General features: G+C 43.1%; 1 protein-coding gene across 2 annotated transcripts in view; it reads left to right on the forward strand.

The window, feature by feature from the left end:
• The window catches only part of FAM53A (family with sequence similarity 53 member A), a 100,984-nt gene that overhangs the window by 57,957 nt on the left and 20,295 nt on the right, over positions 1–22,732 (forward strand). For both annotated transcript variants that reach the window (XM_085642587.1, XM_085642586.1), the window contains exon 4: positions 7,203–7,996. In XM_085642587.1, the coding sequence (XP_085498713.1) occupies positions 7,203–7,996 (794 nt within the window). The remainder of the gene's footprint in view (positions 1–7,202; positions 7,997–22,732) is intronic.

The raw sequence follows: 22,732 nt of genomic DNA on the forward strand, positions 1-22,732 counted from the left end.
TTTCATCAGCCTTCTCTGGTTGTTAGCCTTGTGCTTGGACCTGCTTGCTTAGTCAAACCCAGCGTACAGTGTTCGAGTTCCATATCTTTCAAATGCAGCAGCTGATCTTTGCTTGTAGCTGCCAAAAACTCACGCTGCTGCTCCTGGCCCACCTTTTAACCATTCCTAGTTGCCAACCATGTCGACGGGTGGGGTCATTGGGCTACAGTTTTCTCCACGCAAGTCTTCTGATGGATTTGTAGGCTCCTATTTTGTTTGAAGGTGTCTCATTTGGTTAACTTGGTCCAAATGCTTTTGCTAAATGAACTATCTACATGGAAGTTGCCTTTGATTTTCTTGACCAGTATTGACATTCTTTAGTCCACAGAATCTAGACAGTAGTGCTCTATTAATGGTAATTTACTGAAAGTACATCATGCAGGTGTTTGATACTTCATTTTAGAAATATAACCATATTTTCCAGTCTATGCAGTTTCTCCAATTGCTCATCCATTTCAACACGGGTACATTTTAGACATGTCTTGGCTAATTGAATTTTCCAGGCACACTTCATTGCTTTCAGACAAAACCGTAAGCTGAATGATAGCCCTGCCAATCAATGCAAATGTACCATAATCAGAGGTGCAGCACTGAAACAAAAATCCCAACCCTACAGGTGTCTGCCTTACTCTGGAATCATAATTTGTAAGGGAAACTTGCTTCATGTTTTGGGTAGAGGGAGTGTAGTTGCTAGAATGAATAGCTTCATTGCTCTTCCAAGAACTGTTGCTTTCAGTTGTATTGTCCCGTTTTTTCAGCAACTGGTATGCTCCAGAGCAGCAAAATCATACCCCCTTCACACATTTCCAGAATACAGAGTTCACAAACCTTTGGGCTTCATCTCAATGCAGCATAGAATTGTTTTATTCACGATTCTGCTGCATTGTTAAATCATAAAAAAAAAAAAAGGGTGGGGGGGGATAGATATATGTTCGAGGCATATGAGCTGCAGATTACTCACTTGTGCATAGATCGCCATCTGGTGTTGGGCCCGGATGTTTGCAGTTTGTTTTTCCTCTTGGAAAGTCTTTGGAAGTCACGAGTTTGGCGACTCCTCCCTCAGATTGTATTGCGCATGGGCTTCGGCTCCATCCTCAGATTGTTTTTTTTTCCGCCATCGGGCTCGGATGTAATCTTCGCCTTCCCGTTCCGAACAGCTTCCAGTTCGACGATTGACGCGCAATCCTCACCCCAATTCGCGGTATTGTTTCAATCGCGATCTTCCCACTCTCCACGCCCTTCATCGGCAAGACTTTCGGTTCCAGTCGTCGAGGGCAGCCTTCGGGCCTACCCAAGCTTCGGTCCTGGCTAATGGAAAGGACTCCATTTAAAGTGTCCACGATGTGGGTCAAATTTTCCCCACACCGATCTCCACAAGGTGTGCAACCTCTGCCTCTCCCCTGAACACTAGGCTCGAGACTGTCTGGCGTGTAAATCCCTCGGGTCCAAGGAAACTATTTGGGATCGAAGAGCCAGAAGAACCATGGCACACTCTTCGGTGATCCCGGATGACCTCATCGGGGAGGGCGTCAACGCTCCAGAAGAACACCACACCGACGAGGGACTAGTCAGTGCCTCCGAAGCCGACGATTCAGATGTGGAGGACATTACTTCGGCACAGAGGGTCGTGAGTACTACTCTACCCCCCTCCCACACCCTCGCCGGCACCGAAAAAGGATTCAGTCACGCCTTCGGGCCTAAGCAAGACCAAAGACACTGCTTCCCACACTGCACCTTCGGGGCTGGTAAAGAAGCTTATTAAGCCTTCAGGCGGCTCGGGCTCGAGCCAGCCCACCGTCGGAGCCGATAAACATCCTTCGGCACCGAAAAAGAAACCGGCCTCCATCTCGACACAGACCCCCACACCAAAACACTCTGGGTCGAGACCTAGCTCTTCGGCACCGACCCCATCCTCGGTACCGACAAAAGCCCACAAGACCACCGGCACCGACATTTCGAAGCCAAAATCCATCTCTGTGCCTACTAAGCAACCAGAGCTTCCCGAGCATGGTTCCAAACAACGAACCAGCATCGACAACCCTAAAAAATCAACGGCCCCGACTCCTTCGGCGCCGACGGACCAACCAACCTCTCCAGAACTATTTACACCGGATCCCTTACAAAAAACATTAACTAAGGATCCTAAAACTGGACATTTAATGCTCTCTATCACAAACCTGCTCCGCCTCCACCTCCAAAAAGGAAGGACTCTGCTACCTCCCCTTTCAGAATACCTTCTCCTCCACCTTCGCCACCCCCACCTCATCATTCCCCCACTCCATCCCCAGATGATGATGATGATGACCAAGGGGATCCTTATGACTACATAGGGGATGTACCCCAATATATACCTACAGGGTACCCCACCCCCACAGGATCCCCAGACCCATGGGACGATTATAATATCCCTGATGTCCCTAACGTCCCACAAGACTATCTTTACCCTTCCAGACCTTCTCCACCAGAAGACTCCTTGGGGGTTCAATCATTTATTGCAAAGGGCGGCACACTACCATGGGATAGATTTACATACCGACCCAGTGGAGGATTTCCTCCTAGATACACTTGACACCACACATAGGACCACCTCCATATTACCTATGCTAAAGGGTGTTATAAAACATGCGCCGAAGGTCTTTAAGGACCCAGTCAGGGCCAGGGTCATAAACCTGCGCATTGAGAAAATGTAAAGCCGCACCAACAGATCCCTCCTACATAAGGGGACCAACTCCACTAGATTCCTTGGTGGTATCCACAGCATGGAAAAGGGCCAACTCCCATGCGTCGGGTGACGCACCACCACCTGACAGTCTAAACTCTTGGACGTATCAGGCAAACGTACTGCATCTCAAGCGGCCAATACACAAGCACTACTAGCAAGGTTTTACAGGGCCCATTATGACGAGCTCGAAGCCATAATGCACCATATCCCTGATAAATACAAAGCTAGGGCCAATGAGCTAATTCAGGAGGGTAAAACGATCACCAATACCTCCATACGTTGTGCCTTAGATGCAGCAGAAACAGCCTCTCGGGCTATCAATACTAGTGTCCTCCTCCGTTGCCATGCCTGGCTAAGGATATCTGGTTTTAAACCTGATGTACAAGCCTCCTTCCCTTTGACCAGGAACATCTGTTTGGCCCTAAGTGGATGACGCCCTAGAGAAAATGAAAAAGGACACCCGACACGGCAAAGTCCATGGGAGCCTTACAATCTCACCCTCGCAGACGCTCTTTTCGCCGCTCTTCCTTTCGGAGCACATCCAGAGGATACTCCTCAGACACCGCTTCCACTGCATATAAATCCCCTACTCAGTCAACCTTTACAAGGGGTTACCAAAGAGGCGGCTACAGGGGCAACAATAACAAAGGCAGAGGCAAAACAAACACTGCCCGCTCTGCCACCACGCCTCCTCAATGACTTTACTCCAATTCCCCCAGACCATCACACTCCAGTCGGGGGCAGACTCCAACATTTCCTTCCGGTCTGGACTACCATCACCTCAGACAAATGGGTAACAAATAATTCGGTCAGGATACTGCCTAGAACTAACATCTACTACCCCCCCCCCCCCCAAAAAACATTCCACCCAGACAACGCCCAATGTCACCAGAACATCTGCGGCTACTCAAACAGGAGGTAATCTCCCTCCTAGATAAAGAGGCAATAGAACAATTTCCAACCAACCAACAAAATATAAGGGTCTACTCCCTGTATTTTCTCATACCTAAAACGGACGAGACTCCGGCCCATCCTAGACCTTCGGCCCCTAAACACATACATACACTCAGACCACTTTCATATGGTGACGCTTCAGCAGGTACTTCCGCTACTTTCCCAAAACGACTTCCTCACCACTTTGGACCTAAAAGACGCTTACTTCCACATTCCAGTGCATAAGGCCCACAGGAAGTACCTCAGATTTGTAGTAGACGGCCAACACTACCAATTCAAAGTGCTCCCGTTCGGAGTCACAATCGCACCACGAGTATTCACCAAGTGCCTAGCAGTGGTGGCGGCACATCTGCAAAGACAACACTTATGTCTTCCCATACCTAGACGACTGGTTGATAAAAGCCAGTTCATACAATCTGTGTGTACAACACACACACACACACCACCATCCTGCTTCTTCATCAGCTGGGCTTCACGGTAAACCACAAAGTCCCATCTCCAACCATCCCACATAAAACAATATCTAGGTGCCACTATAGACACCTCAAAAGCGCTCGCCTACCCCAATCCTGCCAGGATTGCAAGCATTCAGGCTCTAAGCGCAAATTTCATAGCACAACACTCCCTTCCAGCTCTGGTGTTCATGCAACTAATAGGGATGATGGCCTCTTGCATCTTCATAGTACCTCACGCAAGACTCCAGATGCGTCCTCCAAGAGTGCTTGGCGCACCAATGGAACCTGGCCCAGGGTGAATTAACAGATCTGGTGTTGGTAGACGGTTGTACCCATTGCTCTCTGCAGTGGTGGACCACCACAAACCTTTCCAAAGGCCGACCGTGCCTGGACCTGGTTCCACAGATAGTACTAACTGACGCATCGTTCTCCAGCTGGGGAGCTCATCTATTACATCTCATGATTCAAGGCAAATGGACACCTCAACAGAAGCTACTCCATATCAACCATCTGTAGTTACTAGCGATCTTCCTAGCCCTAAAATCCTTTCAGACACACATTTTGGGGAAAGCAGTCCTAATCCGCACAACATGACAGCCATGTATTATATTCAAAAACAAGGCAGCACACTCTCCACAGCTCTCTCAATTAACACAGAGCATATGGAGATGGGCCATACCCCGGAAAATCTTTCTCCTAGCCCAACATGTCCCAGGAGTACAAAACACTATAGCAGATCTACTCAGCAGACAGACGCAACAACTCCACGAGTGGGAACTTCACCCGCAAGTTCTTCACCCATACTTTCAAATGTGGGGGCATCCAGAGATAGACCTCTTCGCCGCCCACGAAAACAAAAATGCCCAAGCTTCGCCGCCAAATACCCACACCCATTGTCCAAAGGCAATGCGATATGGATGAACTGGTCAGGCAGATTTGCGTACGCTTTTCCGCCTCTCCCACTCATTCCACTAGTAGTGTGCAAACTACAACAGCACTCCCTCATACTAATATTAGTAGTGCCAACTTGGGCCAGACAACCGTGGTACACCACACTGCTGGAACTGCTGGAACTATCTGTAGTAGCGCATCAAAAATGACGCCTCTCTCCACACCTCTTAACCCAGAACCATGGAGAGATCAGACACCCGGACCCAGCTCAGCTCAACCTTGTGATCTGGCTCCTGAAATCCTAGAATTCAGGTACCTAAATCTTCCCCCTGACTGTATGAACTTCATCAAAGAAGCTAGGCGCCCTACCACTAGAGCGTGCTATGCCGCCAAGTGGAAACGTTTTGTTGTCTATTGTCATAACAACACCATCAATCCACTAGATGTGTCCATTCAACACATCATAAGCTACTTACTCCACCTACAAAGGTGCAATCTAGCCTATACGTCCATTCGACTACACCTAGCAGCCATAGCAGCTTGCCTACAAAACAGGCAACATCTCGCACTCTTAGAGTACCTGCCATTAAAGCTTTCATGGAAGGCCTTAAAAGAATAATTCCCCCCAGAATGCCACCCTCACCTGTGTGGAACCTAAATATCGTTCTCACCAGACTAATGGGACCTCCTTTTGAACCCCTACACAAATGTGAACTTCAATTCTTAACATGGAAAACCGCTTTTCTTGTAGCCATCATTTCCCTCAGAAGGGTCAGTGAAATACAAGCATTTACTATTCAAGAACCCTTTCTACAAATGCACCATAATAAGGTGGTTCTTCGTACCAACCCAAAATTCCTCCCCAAAGTCATTTCTCCTTTTCACCTAAACCAATCTGTAGAACTACCAGTATTCTTCTCGCAACCACAAACTGTTGCAGAAAGAGCTCTCCTCACACTAGATGTCAAACGAGCCTTACTCTACTACATCGAGAGAACACAACCTTTCCGTAAGACCAAACAACTGTTTGTCTCTTTCTCTCCACCACACAAGGGCAACCCCATCTCCAAGTCGGGTATAGCTAGGTGGATTATCAAATGTATTCAAATTTGCTACCATAAAGCAAGGCGAACGCTAAAGCACGTTCTACACGTAATAGATGCTTCAATGGCTTTCCTAGGGAACATCCCATTAGATATCTGCAAAGCAGCTACATGGTCAACACTGCACACTTTCACCAAACACTATTGTGTAGATGTGCAAACTAAACAACAAGCTAGTGTGGGCCAGGCTGTTCTCAAAACATTATTTCAAACCACTGCAACAGATATGGGTAGTCGCCGCTAACAGTGGATACTGCTATATAATCTATGCACAAGTGTGTAATCTGCAGCTCATATGCCTCGACGGAATATGCTACTTACCAGTATGCATCTGTTCTTGGCATGTAGAGCTGCAGAGCTACACACGCCCACCCACCTCCCTGGCTACCTGTATCTGTTCCAGCTTATCTTATCTAGATAAAACACACATGGGCATCTTCACTGTTATTACTACGCTCCATCTTTCCCTGCTGGCGAAAAACAATCTGAGGATGGAGCAGAAGCCCATGTGCAATACGATCCAAGGGAGGAGTCGCCAAACTCGTGACTTCCAAAGACTTTCCAAGAGGAAAAACAAACTGCAAACATCCGGGCCCAACACCAGATGGCGATCTATGCACAAGTGTGTAGATCTGCAGCTCTACATGCCCGGAACAGATGCATACTGGTAAGTAGCATATTCCTTTTAGTAAAGATTATTTTTTCCTGGACAGAAGTCTATATCTAGGGATAGAAGTGAGCACACCAATCTTTTGTATCCTAAAGCTCTGCTTCTAAAAGTTGGAAATGCTAACAAATAAACCTCCTGGGCTAAGAAGGAACGAAGCCGAATGGATGCTTATTACACTTGGTATAGAAAAAGCATTTGTATAGACTGTACAGATACTTTGTGCTTTTTTCCCTGTTGCAAATGTCGATTTTAAAATTGTCAGTCACAATTGTCATGCTCTGACATGTACTGTGTATATAGAACCACTTATCTGTGCTAACTTAATGTTTCTTGCTTTCCTTTCCTTGTGCTTACATTCTACTTTTTAGAAGACAGCCCTTGGAAGATTTTACATGGGAATTATCCATTACGATCTGAGGTGAACAAGAATTCATTTTTCACTTTCCCATCGTGCCCATTCAACATGGGCCGAGCAAACAGTGTGAGTCTGCAGTGGCAGGAACCCTCCCACACATCCCTTGTGTCAGGCTGGATCAGTGATCTAAACCTCAATGAGAGCCTTGGGCAGCCATTGGCACCTCCCACAAAGCGGCACTGCAGGTCTCTCTCAGAGCCAGATGAGCTAGCCCGCTGCCGGTCCCCATGGAAACCTGGCAGTTCAAAGGTCTGGACTCCAGTGTCAAAGAGGCGGTGCAACAGTGGGGGCAGTACCACCTTACAGCGTTCCAACAGTCATGGGAATGCTACTCTTCAGCGAAGCACCAGCATTAGCCTTCCACAACATGTGCTGTCACCGAGTAGTATGTTCACCATCACTGGCTTTGATACGTCGCCAGTTCCGAGGCCTTCATCTGCAAGTAGCGGCTTTGTGGACAGTAGCGAGGGAAGCACAAGCTCAAGATGGAATTCTGGAGGACCATTTGACTTTAATCCAAGGCGTCGCCTGTCTCTTTCCCAGGAGCACATTACTGAGACTGGCAACCTCTTGCCTTCAGCAAATAGCACTCCCACCTCGACGCCAGAGCTGAGCCGTCGTCAGGGCTTGCTCAGATGCCGTTCACAACCATGTGTGCTGAATGAAAGGAAAACCAGACTAAAGCGCAGGCGTGAGGAAGATGTCCGGTGGAACCGTCCCTCCTTAGACTTTTTTAAAATGACACGGGTAAGTCTCCTCTTGTCCAGCATTCAAATGTATTTACATGAAAGTTGTTTTAAAAAGTATGTAACAGGGGGCTTATCAATTCAACAACCTGCTTTGATTTTAAGGTGGTGGTTTCTGCTGCCATTCCTTTGTCATTGATGGTCTTTTTGCCAGCGCTCAAATTGAGTCTGTGTATAGCTATCAACATTTTATAATGTGCTACATTTTCTTTGGAAATTCAGACTGTTATAAAATAGCCAAACTTGCTATTCAACTTGCAACGCTGGGTTATTTTTTTGTAACACTTAATTTTTATGCTTTACTTTAAGTAGATGATGGAGGTTGCAGGGCGTATTTTGTTACGAGGAAATGAGAGCCTTGGGTTGGCCCATGCATCGAATACTGTAGGCGCTGTGACCAGCAATCTAATTCCCCTCAGCTTTACCTGGCGTAAAACATGTACTAGAACATGTTGGTGGAAATGAGGAATCTAGGAATTGTGATGTGTTTTTGAGATGGTACAAGAGTAAATGGAGTGGTTTTAGAAAAAAATTACTGATTAGAAATTCTAGAGGATGTAGTTTGTGAGGTGGATTGGAGGTAGACTCCTATTAGGTGTTGGAGCTTTCAGTCTGCAGATGGATTTGCATTGAAGACTGAACATTCAGTTTGTTGCTATGTAAATGGGAAGTGAGCTGTGCAGCTGCATGCAGGCCAGTTTAAATTTGCATCTGGCCTCCAAATAACCAGTTTAAATTCTTTATGTAGGGCGGGAGTGATGAAGGCAGGAGGTTTAACTGCTGTGCAGAAGATTACCTTTAGGTAGATGTGGTGGTTGAATGCTTAGATGCAGTAATTTGCTGCATCAACTGACTCCTTTTATAACGTACTTAAAACTTTAAACCAGGAAAGTTGGTAGACAAAGTAGTTTGCTGGTTACTAGTTCCAGTAATGTTACTTGTATGAAGCACTGTTGCCACACTTGCTCTGTTTCTATACATAAATAATAGCAATTAGTTGCCCAATTTGTTATCCTTGAAGGATGGAAATCTGAGCTTGCCTTATCGCTATTCAGACTCATGACCTGTAGATCATTGGTGATAATGGCTGGTCACTCCAGTCATCTTGTTGTCCGGAGTCCTCCACTCACCTTTCATAGGCTCATGGAGTGCTCTAGGCCCTTCTCACAACTCTAGATCCACCGACTGTTTCAGGGTTTAGGGGCCTGTAAGCCTAATTGAAGTCTGGAACTATTCGGAATGTATGTGTTAAAAGTAATCCGATTATGTGAGAATACGTTGGGGAAGTTTGCAGCACCTCGTGATGTCTGCATCTATAGGCCTGGGTGATGAATGTCAATTGATAACACATATCAACGTGGGGGGAGGTCTAAGGGAAAGTTTAAACAAAACAGTAGACCAGCAGGTTGTGTTTCCCCTGGCAACAAATATCAAAACACTAATACAACCTGGGTCATTAATTGAGCCAAAAAATTACACAAACAGGTCTAAGTGAACCCCATTCTCAACGTGACGACTCTATAAGAGAGCACTCCCTTCAACAGGACCCATCAATCACTTAAGGTGGTTAATTGTTATTATCATCTGGGTCTGTGTACTCCAACCAGCAGGACCAGTTCATGAAACAGTGACCCGGTCGCTAGCATAGAAGGAGCAACCAAGGAGGATTGTCACCTGATCTCTCACGAATATTGTCTTGGATGAGGTACTACCCATAGATCAAGGTGGGAAATCCTAAAGGTCAGCAGTAAAATCATAATAGTGTGAGTTAAAAATGGCTAAGGGTGCTCAAAAGTTCTTTAATAGTAGAGAACCCCTGTCATATTTAAAAAGCAAGATGGCAATATTGCATAAATTAAATTGACAAATTGACATTATGCTATTGTCCATAGCAAGTACGGACCGTACTTGCTATGGACAATAGCATAATGTCAATTTAATTTATGCAATATTGCCATCTTGCTTTTTAAATATGACAGGGGTTCTCTACTATTAAAGAACTTTTGAGCACCCTTAGCCATTTTTAACTCACACTATTATGATTTTACTGCTGACCTTTAGGATTTCCCACCTTGATCTATGGGTAGTACCTCATCCAAGACAATATTCGTGAGAGATCAGGTGACAATCCTCCTTGGTTGCTCCTTCTATGCTAGCGACCGGGTCACTGTTTCATGAACTGGTCCTGCTGGTTGGAGTACACAGACCCAGATGATAATAACAATTAACCACCTTAAGTGATTGATGGGTCCTGTTGAAGGGAGTGCTCTCTTATAGAGTCGTCACGTTGAGAATGGGGTTCACTTAGACCTGTTTGTGTAATTTTTTGGCTCAATTAATGACCCAGGTTGTATTAGTGTTTTGATGAATGTCAATTGCCTTCTAGACACCTGCTTGATGCAGCTGGTGGTGTACTTTCTGAAACCGACAACCCTGCAGATGCTTGATGAACCTCCAGTGGCTATGGAAAACTGTTATTGAACCACCCGCTCTTTTGATTTGTGTCCTAGATTGCCATACACTGCCCATAAAGTCGCATGTTTTTCCTATGGTGTGCTTTCAACTCTGCACTAACTTTTTACTTTGAGGGGTTTTAAAGTTCGGTGGTTTGTTGTGTTGTCTGTAATTGTCTTGGCCTTATGAACACACATTGGACGAGCAGTTTTTTTGAAAAATGGTTCTGCACTGCACGTATTAAACCCTCTTTCAGCTTCTGTAGGATTTTGCGATAATCTTTAGGACCAAGTATTACATTCTAGCCTACAGGGGGGGGGAAAAAAAAGTATTTTTCCAAAACTACATGCATATTAGGCTGCTCTCGACTCTAGCTTTTCAAAACCTATTGTGAGGTCACAGTAGTAATTTGTAATTCTGGGTGTGGTTCTTTGTGTTGCCCGAGCAAAAGATTTGCCTGCTTTGCTTGTATAGTCTGTGGACAACCTATAAATGGCATGTGCATCTTGCATAAACAATGAGTGGGTTCGTTGTGGATGGTACATATGTTATTTAACAGATCAATTTACTACATTTGAGTTTGAGCGGCATAGCTTGCACGTAGATGTTTGTCCTTAATGGCCCCTAGGATATACACCTACTGTTACATCTGCTTGTGAGACCATTGTCTAAGCACTTTTGGTCTGTGCAAAGTGTACACTGACTGCAGTGTCCAGTGAAACATGTTTTATACGGTCGGCAAGTGTAACACTGCATGGTGCTTTGTGTTTGGACTTCAGCATAAGCTAGCTTTCGTATGTTGCTCAGCTACACTCCTCCTTTACTGCAGCGGAAAATATCTGTGGTTTTTGCACCACATGCTTTAATGAATGCTCAGCATCCACATGCTGCTGTCTGGTCCCACTTGCAACCAGAAGGTATTTAGCGTCTTTATAGGTGGCACATCTTCGACCAGGCATGTGTTTACTGTATCTAGACATGTGCCAATAGAAACAGCATGTCTACATTTCTGGCTCGTGTGCTTGGCTTTAGACTGGTTTGATTTGCGTGCATAATTTTCTACTGAATGGACTTCTCTGTAAAGGTTAGTGGTTCTTTAAATGGGCTGTGCTTTTTTTTTTTTCCTTTTTTTTTTTTTTTCTCCTGCTAATTGTTTTGGTGATGCGCATTGGTAGTCTTGAATCACCTTGCACAATTTGTGTGCAATTGATTCAAAGTCTTTATTTTTCTTCTTGTAAACCAAGACCTCAAACGGTCAGTCACATCAGCCATCTGATCTCCCATCAGCAACCAGCTGGTTCCTTTGAGTGAGTTAGTGTTGTGTATGGGGGGATTTCAACATTGCACTTATTCAAGATGCTGGTATATCCGCCATCGAGGAAAATTGAGTGGATGGAGGAACAAGGTAAAGACCTTAAGTTACGACTGGTTCAGGAGTGCTTGTGCAAAGGTTGACCTAAGAAGGACGACGTAACAGAGGATTTCTATCCTTTTTGGGAGGTTAGAACTGAACTGTCCATGGGTGAGGATATAGTTGAGGGGTGACGGGGTCATTCCTCCGGAGAGTCCGAGAAACAAGGTGTTACAATTGTGCCATAAGGGTCATTTTGGAATTGTAAGAACCAAGATCATTGTTAAATGCATCTTTTGGTGGCCCGGATTTGATAAGGCTGTGGAAAGACTTGTGAGATTTGTTCCTCTGATAAGTGTTTAAAAACCTTAACCTGCAATGAGTGAGGGTTTGATTCCTCATCTGCCATGGGAAGTTGTCTCTGTGGACGTTTTTTGTCCTGTGGGAGAGTCTGGAATATGGTTTAGTTGCCATTGATCTCTTTTCTAAATGGCCTATAGTAAACATTTTTGAATGAGTAGACGCCGACACTGTTCTCATTCCTTGACAAATTGTAATGGAAAGCTTACCGCCAAGTGTTTTAGGTGACAATGGAGTGCAGTTTATATCCACGAGTGCCAAGAAGTATTTTGATAGAGTGGGTATCAAGCATAAAACCACGGCTCTTTACAACCCTAGCAGTAACTGCACTGTTGAGCGCTTCAAGCGAGTGTTGAAGGGGGTCATCCAAGCTGCTATGTGCAAGAAAAAGGATTGGAAGATAGAATTGCAGAAGGCTGTTTGGGCTAATAGAATCACCACTCATGATGCTACTGGTTTGTCTTCTTTTATTATCAGAGAGGCAGGAAACCCTGGTGTAAATTTTCTCCAGCTTGGCTTTTTGATGGCACGCTGAAACAATAGTCAGCGGCGGAGTTTGGAAACAGATTGGTACAGATGCATGATGAGATTAAATTCTGTTACGACAAGACTCATGGTGTGAAGGAAGTACAGGTCAAGGTTGGTGATTTGGTTCGTGTGAAGAGACCTGGTGAGGCTTCTAAGGGCGAAAGTCAGTTCGGACCACCATAAGAAGTTGTGGAGATGATGCGCAATGCAGTGTGTTTGGATGATGGTAGAGTGTGGAATCTTAAAAGCATTGATTTGTGAAGGATTGATGTGTGCTGATGGTGTGAAGGATACTGAATGGATGATTTTCTTGACCCAAGCACCATTCAATCCAGAGTATCTTCTGATGTTGGTTTGGGAAGGGAGGTGGTGGAGAGTGCTGTAGAGAAGGGCGCGGTGGACGGCCAGAATAGTTTGGAAGCTCAACCCAGGGACACAGCGGTGGAAGTGCCGCTGGGAAATGCGGATGTTTCTGAAGGCAATCTGGAATGAAGTGCGTTCAGCTGCCATTAATCCTGTTGTGGTAGCAGAGGGTGTTGGTGTGAGTGGAAGAAAGAAGGGAGTCCTCCCGGGGTGGCTAAAGGAATATGTCACTTGGTTATAGTTTAATTTTTGTTTGTACATTTGTACTGTGTATAGATTTAGACATTTTGATTGCAATCTTCATTGTCATATTTATCTTTTTGTGTAAGGGGGCGGGATGTGTTGTGTATTGCTCATGATGTATTCTTTTCTTGGAGCGAGGCATGGAATGCCTTTAGCATTCTTCCACGGTGTTCCAGTCCATTGGTCAGTTGCTGCCTGCACCCTGGACTGGAAGCGGTGCTGCCTGGCTCTCACCTGTTCCGTTATTCCTGCTAATGAACTCATCTTCATGTAACCTGTAGCCTTCCTTCACAACAGTTAGGGTACTTGTGTATATGCAAATTTAGTTAGATGGATATTTTCGACGAACTGACCCTTTACAGTAAAGTTAACTCAAGACTGCTGTCACCTGGCTGTATTCATTATTTTGTCCTCGCTGTGCGACGGAGTATCGAGCAGTTTACAACTTTTTGCTCTTCGTTCCCCATGGATCAAAACCTGAAAAATCGAATCTTTTTGCCTGAGTTACTTGTTTTCCATTTGTGGCATTTTCATCTTTATTTGTATATAAACGTATGTAATTGAATTTGTGGCTATTCAGATTTTTGTATAAAGCTGTGGCATAATCTACAGTGGGTCAAATCTTAGTACCTGATGCTCCTATGCCTCCCAACTAGAGGCTGGTCTTCACATGCATGCTGACTTCATGGCTTTGCTGAATGCCTTGTATAGCATTCTCTGTCAGTGGTGAAAAAAAGTATTCAAGTTCAATCTTGGCAATGGTGTGACATTTGTACAAATGGCAGTTACCATCTGAAAGCTGAAGTTTATACTGACGAGCCCACAGATTTGTTTTGCACACCGAAGTTTCTCCGGGTTAGAAAGTGACAATAGAGCTTTAATGTGATTCTTGCTCTTTCGCTAGTGTCTGTAATGAGTTAATACATAATTTAAGTCATACCTTTTTGCACTCCTGATAAAATATTATAACCGACTAATTTTAACCTTAGAGAAAGTAATAGTTTCATTTTTTTTTCTAGAAATCATTAATTAATTTTTGCTAGCCCTTGAGTTGACAATCGTGCCTTTATATTTAGAAGACCAGGGAACAACTGAAAGATTTATTTTGTTATTAATTTAAAACTGTACTAAATGTAATTTTTTTTTATTGTTTAATCATAGCCAGCTGTAAGAACCCAACCTCTTATTGTAATTTAATTCACCATATTTACACGTGGGACAGACCTACAAAGAGCAAGATAAACAGGATATCTGACATGGTCCAAGAATATAAGACTGAGCAGGTGTAGGTGCTAACATGAATGTAACGAAGCATTTGCAGAGAACCTGCAATTCATTGGTTTTTGGCTCTGAAATAAGGGTTGAGCAACCTGAATATTTAAATGTACTAGTAAAGATTGGGTGCAGTGAACCAGAACTGTACCTTTTTGAGTTCCACAAGCGAATTAGATGGTGAGGTTGGGTGTTTCCAAGTTTTTCGGTTACCCTAAGTGCCAGGTGGAGACCGCATTCTCTATCCCTTAGGAACTCTACCGAATGCAATGCCTTCTACTTAAACGGACCTGCCTCCTAATTTTTAGCTGGACTGGATGACCAGTGTGATATACTTGGAGGAAAACGGTGTTCATTTCCAGATGACGAAAAACTGGTCCAAATCCAGAAGTTGCTGCAGACCCTAAGAGTCTGCCTCACTTACGAAAATTGCCACATCTGGCTGCCCCTGGTGCACATTTTATATCTTGTGTGAAGTGTTTTCATATATTGCATTATGGAGATTGCGGTTTAAGTACAAGCCTTACCTTTATTTATATCCACTGTAATCAATACTAGATATTTTTTCGTTTTACTGAGGCGCAGGAAGATGGGAGGTATGAAATTTGGGGCTCTCCAGTGAGCTTACAAAAGCAGACTTTCTGTGCTTTGCAACTGAGCACTGTAGCCTTTTCCTTTTTAGGTCTCGCCTGACCCAGCGCATGCGCTGGTCTGGCGAGACTTATTGAGAGGGCTCCAAAAAGTGCTACCAGGCCAGCCTAGAGCTACAGAGCATGTGCGCGGGCGCGCGCATCGCTCTTTACCGCGATTTACTTTCACTTTCGGCTGCTTTGATGTTTGATCGAGATCACTTTCGCGGCCGCACGGCTGCTTGGCATAGCCAATAGGTCTCGCCTTTGGGACCTTATAAGTATTTAGTTATGCAACTGTTGCATGGCTAAACACTTATAAGGTCCCAAAGGCGAGACCTATTGGCTATGCCAATGCTTGTTGATCTGGTTTCCGTTTTTATGGACTTAAAATGTTCCTGCTCATCTAAAATGGAGTGTTGATTAGCTGGACAGGCGTTGGATTCAGACTTTAAGGTTATCGGGTATCATTCCTAAAGTCGTTGGAGTTCACAGAATAAATGCTGTCCTTGTTGCACTTTTGTAAATACTGCTGCCAATATCGCGTTGTTTAAATCCCCGCTAATGTACTAGTTTCCTCTCCAAGGGTCTGAGTATGCTTGCACCTGATACAAGCTTAAAGATATATTATAATACTCTTTTATTCCTCCTAAGAAATGTGCTGATGGCATTTGTTCTGGCTTTTGGTATATGGGTTTGGCATTCACGTCTTTGTTATGTCGTCTTTTACTCCCAGAATCTTGATCTAGTAGCATTTCGCATAGGTTTGCCTAAAGCTCCACACCTACATTGAGAAGAATTTCAAGTGTATTTGTTACATGGATATTGGCGGGCTACATTTTGTGTATTGATATTTCTTTCCAAAGGCCCAAGCCTAACGTGTAGGCCGTGGTGTCTTGCGGTCATTGAATGCCATTGACTCTCCTGCTTTCTACTAGTTGTTTGAAAGGCTGTGATTACTGATTGGTTTTATGTAGGATCTTATGAGAAGTATGACCTTAGTTTGCCTTATGAGTGCACAGTAAGTCTTTTCTATCATCTATAGCACAGTACATCACATGGGAACAGGTTTGCAAATAAAAGCAACCAAGCACATGTTATCCAAAGCTTTAATGGCTGGAAAAAATAACCAAATTTGAGCAGTCCAATAAAATACTGTGCTGTCTGTGCAAAACTGAGGAAAGCCGGACTTGACCTAAGGCAGGGGAAGCTGTTCTTCAGTAGGAAAATTGAGGTAAGTAGCCTGGAAACGGAGATGTTCAAATGCATGTTGTGGTGTCCCGTATAGTAGAACAGTCTTGTTTCACCTCATTTGTCCAAACATGGTGAAGGAGACTGCATTGATTAACCACTAGAAACGCCAATGAAATTAAACTTTAGGTACATAAATCTGCGATTTCAAAAAGTCTAAAGTGATAAGTTTCGTTTAGTTTTACTAAAACTGTAGTCGAGCAAATATAACAGTTCAGTAGTCCATCTCTTGCGTAATTAGATTGTAAATATTTTTTTTGTAATCTAAATCATGATATTCTTCTAAACTTTGCCAGTTCTCATAGTTTGTTTTGAAATGGACTAAATATTTGTTGAAATCTAGAAAACAGCAAATCTATAAAGATTTAATGTGACGTTTGGCATGATTTTGGGTTGCATAAAAATTCGACTTTTTTTCCCAGGTCTTATCCATTGGAATGTATTTTTACCATTCCAAATGCTCTATATTGTCACACTAATAACCTTGAACAGTTTTGATTAAATTACTAGGGATTTCTTGCCTCCATGCATTAACACAATAGCCGTGATCTTCAGCTACCTGTGCTCTTCATCTTAAAGATATATAAAATGCATCAGGTAATGCATTCAGGGCATGAACTAGTTCCCCCTGACCATGTTGGAGAGCAAAGACTCGTTTCTATGACCCATCTCTTTCTCAGTAGCCAGCAGGGCCTTGTGTTGGTTCAGTTTGCAGTGTGGGTTGCAATGTCCAATTTAAGTTTGAAGTTGGCTTACTGGTTTGTGCCGCTTATAGAAACCTTTCTAATGCTCGTGTTTCTGGGATCCTTGTCTAGTGTGTGCTTGATGCAATTTAAACCTGAAATTTGAGCAGGCATTTTTCTTGTGCTTATCAGTGTGGTTGTGGAATTTTTGTGCAGGGTGGTATTGAAGAATTGCCAGCCTAAAACTGATTCTCTTTTAGTAGTTTGTTTGGTGAATTGATTAATCACTGTACCATGACACAAGTTTCCATACGGTAATTAACTTGTGTTCAAGGTCCATTAATCATGACCCTGCTTGAGCCACTGATATAAATTCAACTGTGCTCTATGCAATGTAAGATGTGGGCTTAAAAAGTGGCCATTAAAACACATTCGTTTTGTATTGGCTATGTAAAGTTCAGTGCAGCACAACATTAGAGCAAACACATGCCTCATTGTGATGACTTCCATATTGGTTACTTGATCTTAATTGATATTATGGACATTTGTACACTACTTACTTTTTTCTTCGCTTGACTTGTCTATACTACTTGGTCCCCCTTCCCTTCCACATTGGTCCTGCTGAGGCAGTTTATCTTGCATTCTTTACAGAGTGCCACAGCATTGGAAACTAAATTCACTTTCTTGCCTGACCTTGTAATGAGGTAGTAAACTCTGCTTTTTCTTTAGTAACTTAACTTGTTAATGCCACATTTGATAGGAATATTAAAGTCCGTTTTAAGCTAGTATTGAGAGATGGAGATGGTAGTATAAGATTGAATATCTTGTCAAAGGAAATTTGGCCTTCTCTCTGGCCCTGATGCACCCCTTCTATTTCTGGCCTTGTTCAGATTTGTAATGCCAGACCACTGATTGGCCTTCATCCAAAGCGACTCATCCAACCAACATTGTGGGTGGACGTGCTTTTCTATGAGTAGAAATCCTTGGAGTGGAATTCGTTACATTTTGAAGTTGGTACTTTTCTCTTGCTGCTAATGTAGGTTGCTTCTGGATTTCAACCGATGTAAGCTCAACATAGCTTATTCTTGGACACATCTCTAAAAGATTACCAAGAGTAGGCTTGAAATGAGGGCCACTCATCTCTTGGTACTTGTGTAGTGTGAAGTATAGCAAAGTATTTACGTAGCTGCTTAATAAAATTCTCAAGAAGAGCTCATCTGGTCCATTACTCTATTCCTAGTCAGTCATCAGATCACTTTTTGAGAGTCTAGCTAATAGTCTCACTAAGCATACGATGTATACATAATCCTAGCTGCAGTTATTGTGCTGAGCAGTTTTCTTCGTGAAATGGAGTACAGTCCCTTCCCTCAATACAGTAAACCCAGAGAAAGCTGTATACATTGAGTGGTCTCACTTACCCCAAAGCTGGTAAAGGTCTGTGCAGTGGTTCTATCAGACATTAACCCACTTGGATTAAGGTGCACTAGATTCGCCTAACTATTTGCCAAGTCGAATGGATTGTATTTTTGTATTTCAGTAGCTGCTTTAATAGCACGTCGGATACAGGCTCAAATTTGAATCATTCAGTTGCAAATAGCCATTGTAGTAAAGTTTCGTATTAGTTCTTCGATTAATGTGATTCGCTCCAAACATTTCTTGGTATGCTTGATTTCTGTTCCAATTGCTGTTAAGTCTATTTGTCAGTTGCAAAGATATGCCTAGTTTCGGCACTCTTTAGGGTATCAAACTTATCACATATAAAAACGAAGTTTCCAATAACTGAATTGGTTCCTATTGTGTCCTGTTGGGCAATGAGTTGTGATGGAGAAAAGTGGGGATGGCTTGTAAAAGCAATTGATAGCATAGTTTTGAAACTATTCTTAACACGTTTCTGAATTGCAGCTGTGGGTTGATTAAACAACTTTATTCTTGACAGTCCGTTATCTTGGGGGTGGAAGTCTATGAAAGACCAGTTTTTACGTCACCATCAGGCTTCCACTGGTACCACCTAAAACCGTTTTCCGAACAAAGATAATTGTCTACTTTAACCTACGTTAGGTAAAATCAAACTGGTAAGTTGTCAGGCTGGAGGTGACCAATATAATCTGTTACTGTTGTCTTATTTCATATACTGCATTCATTTGCTTCGCAATATCCAATTTATGAAGGTTGTGCTTCATCGTTGACTTATCTTTCATTTGCTATTTCTTTAATCATGAGTTAATTTATGCATTACAACTTTTATTTGCCATCAAGATATTAGTTTCAAATGTGGTTGAGTGACTGTTGCTTTATGAAAATATTTAGCATTTGGCCATAGTCTTTAAGTTTATCTTTGATACTGGGGGAGGAAGGAGGACAGTCGCCAAATTCGCATCCTCTTGCTTAATGGAATTTCAGTCAAAAAAAATTTGGCACTTCTTGTTAATGGGTGTCAGGAAATGCATTGCGCAAGTCCTGATTGTGTTCCTACTTAAAAGAATGCAGATTCACCAGGGCGTCATAAATATCCCCTATATCACCTGCAGGTAAATTGCAATGCAAAAGCACTCCTCGTGTTCAGCTTATATTGGAGGGGCATGTTCCAGGCCATCTCACTAAACACCCTTTACTCCTAGTGCAAAAGTGTTTTTTAGATGCTAGTGAATTTGCTTACAACACAACAGGAGTATGATCCGCACTTTACTTGTCATTTTAGTAGGTAGTCTCCCTGCCCCACAGTGAGATCGACCAATCCCTTGTTTCTGCCTGTCCTGTATAATAGAAGGACCAGAATCTGAGGCACTTCCTCTTTGTTCTTTACAATGAAGATTAGTAATAAACCATTCCAAATCTGTCTTGCACTAAAAGGTGTTTCACCTTTAGCATTGACATTTGGAGTCTGTGTTAATGCGTTTGTAATCGCTCATTTTTCTCACCTACTTTCCCTTTGCCAGGGTATCCTGTTTAAATATCGATTACCAGATAGCTGGAAGCAAATAGTTTAAAAACTTTGTATCTAGTGCTTACCTAATGCTTACCACTGTTGGGCTTCCCTTTCACCTGACCTCGACTCACTCTTCTGCTGCTCGTGTACCCCTCATGATCATTGTAAAAAAATTTGTTGGGGCACAGCAGGTGGAATTGTGATTACAAAGAGTGCTTTCAGGAGTTTTTGTTACTCCCTCGCTCCCAAACCACCCCCCCCACCCCCTCCTGTGCAACCGAGTGTTGCTATTCCCCCAACCTGCTTCTTTCTCCTTTTTTTATTTTTTTATTATTTATGTTCTTCTAAGGTAAGATGCATGTTGTTCGTGGCAACTAGTTGCCTGTGCTGGAGTGTATTAGTTGCCTCTCTAGATGGAAGTAAAGCTCGGAACCAAATGGATGCAGACTCCGAAGTGACACTATAGTAATAAAAATCTGAGATCTTGGCCAGTCAGGACATCCATAGTGGGAAGATGCCCTAACAGGAGATGGGGAAAGCTGGTAGACCAGATCAAGCATTTAATGTTGCTGCTATTGAGTTCCATGTTATTGTGGGCTGGAGCAAGGTGTCGTTTTTTTATTTCTTATTATTTGGTGGCTTTCTTTTGTAAGACCCACAATAACTTGACTGTGGCTTGTTATAAAGAGCACTGCTGCTCAACCTTTCTGGAAAAGGGTGTGGTATACTCTCTTCTTACTGTATTGCTGCAGATGTGTTCACAGAACTGAGCACACTCAAAGCCATGTTATAACACCCTGCTTTACCAGACTTCTGCTCAGTTAATATTTATCATAAACCAAGGTCCCCAAATGCAGAAATTCATTGGGGTAAACCCTATGCTAATTATTGAGAGAACTGGTCTTCTCAACCTGTATTTGCTAGCAAGATTTTCTTGCCATGTATTAAGTGTTTGGCAGTAGGACTGGTCAGGTTCTATTTTTATAAAAGTATTTCTGGAGATTTCCCCCAATGTACTTCTCAAATGTATAATTTGGAGTGGAGAATTACCTCCCAAACTTAGTCTATCCCATCCTTTTAAAATGGGTCACGTACATGGAATTAATTCTGAGCTTCAGCGGGTGTGAACATGGTTTGAGGTTTTGAAGTGGATGTGGTAGTGTCTCTCTTGAGACACCCTACGGCGGCTCCTTTCTCTTGCAAATCTGGGCAAGCGTGTATGCCAAGTTTACAAAAAATGTGGAGGATCAAAAGAATGGGCACTGCCATAGCCCACTGTGGAGCCAGTCTCCCTAGATGTATCATTAGGCCATTTTTAATTGCCTATGCCAAACACAGCAATGCAAACCACACCAAGCTATTGGGGAAATGCCCATTTGTCACGTCAAAGATGTTCATTTTAATATCATTTTTTAAGGCCTAGATCAATTATTCAATCAATGCCTGTAGATCGACTTCGAACTTTTCGTAACTTCAGTTTACATAGTTCTTTTTGATAATTTAGGAGAGTTAAAATTCTTTAATTGAATGCAGCCAGATGTGGTCAGTTTCTTACTCTAACGGAAAGTGTTGGCCAAAAATTGCCCACTGGAGGAGTTCTTGCTGCTGTTGGAAAAATGGATTTTGGAGTTAACATTTTACCAGATTGACATTTATGAATCTTTTGACACATTTCAAATTATGTATTGCTTTGGACTACCAACCTTATGCCATCCTTCTCTTACATCAGTCACAGACTCAATGCCCTGTTAGAATGTTAGTGCTATTTGTACAAGTTATTTGCAGGCTTATGCAAGTGAACTGAGGTAACTTTAACCAGTTTACAAACTTGTGGACCTATATTTCTCTATCTAATGGGGCTGGTGGGGTTATGATGAACACAGCAGCACTGAAGAGATTATTTTTGATGGCCCCTTCTAAAATGGCAGCTTTCAGCTAGGAGATCTACTTTCCCCAAGACCACAAACTACATTTTTTTTTTTTTTTGTAAAGTTGTTCTCTTGTCTTGGATTCCAAGCCTACCTTTGCAGTTTCCAAGCACTTCAAAAGCAAAAATATCAAAGCAGAAATTAATTTGTCTGAAGAGGTGCATCTATTGTAGCTCAAACAGCAGAAGTAAAAAAATCACACTAGCTCGCCAGGGCCAGACTTCGTATCAGTGCATTTTTTTTCTTTGTATGCTGATTGTATTGCTCTTTACTGGTTAGAGCACTTGCATAGGAGGGAGTTACAGGATGCCGAGTTAAGTGAATTTTTGTAGTAATGTAACTGAGACCGCGTGTCCTCAAGTTCTTGGCATAGTGAGGTTGTAGCCTTCAGTGGAACGAAGAAAATCTTAGTTATCGACACTTGTGAAGTGAAATTATGTTCTGTAATGGTGCTATCGTCTCCTGGCCCTTTCAGATTGTTAGTTTGTGCTAGGCTGATTTCTGGCATTTTGTCTGAAGGTGGAATCCGGTTTGTATCCAACTCGCAGGCCTTAGGTTTCACTCTGCATGGTGTTAGAGCCTGAAGTACAGGTCTTGGGTCTGTTTAAAGTCCGGAGTAGATGCCAAAGTAGACATCCTGTTGTAGGAGAAAAAAATCCCTGACTTGACTGCTTTGAGGCAATGCCCGTTTGGTGTATCCATTGCTGTACACAGCCCAGCCGTCCACTTTTATCTGTCCCAGACTGAGC

Source organism: Triturus cristatus, chromosome 2_2 (assembly GCF_964204655.1).
Source record: "Triturus cristatus chromosome 2_2, aTriCri1.1, whole genome shotgun sequence".
In the NCBI taxonomy this organism is placed as follows: domain Eukaryota; kingdom Metazoa; phylum Chordata; class Amphibia; order Caudata; family Salamandridae; genus Triturus; species Triturus cristatus.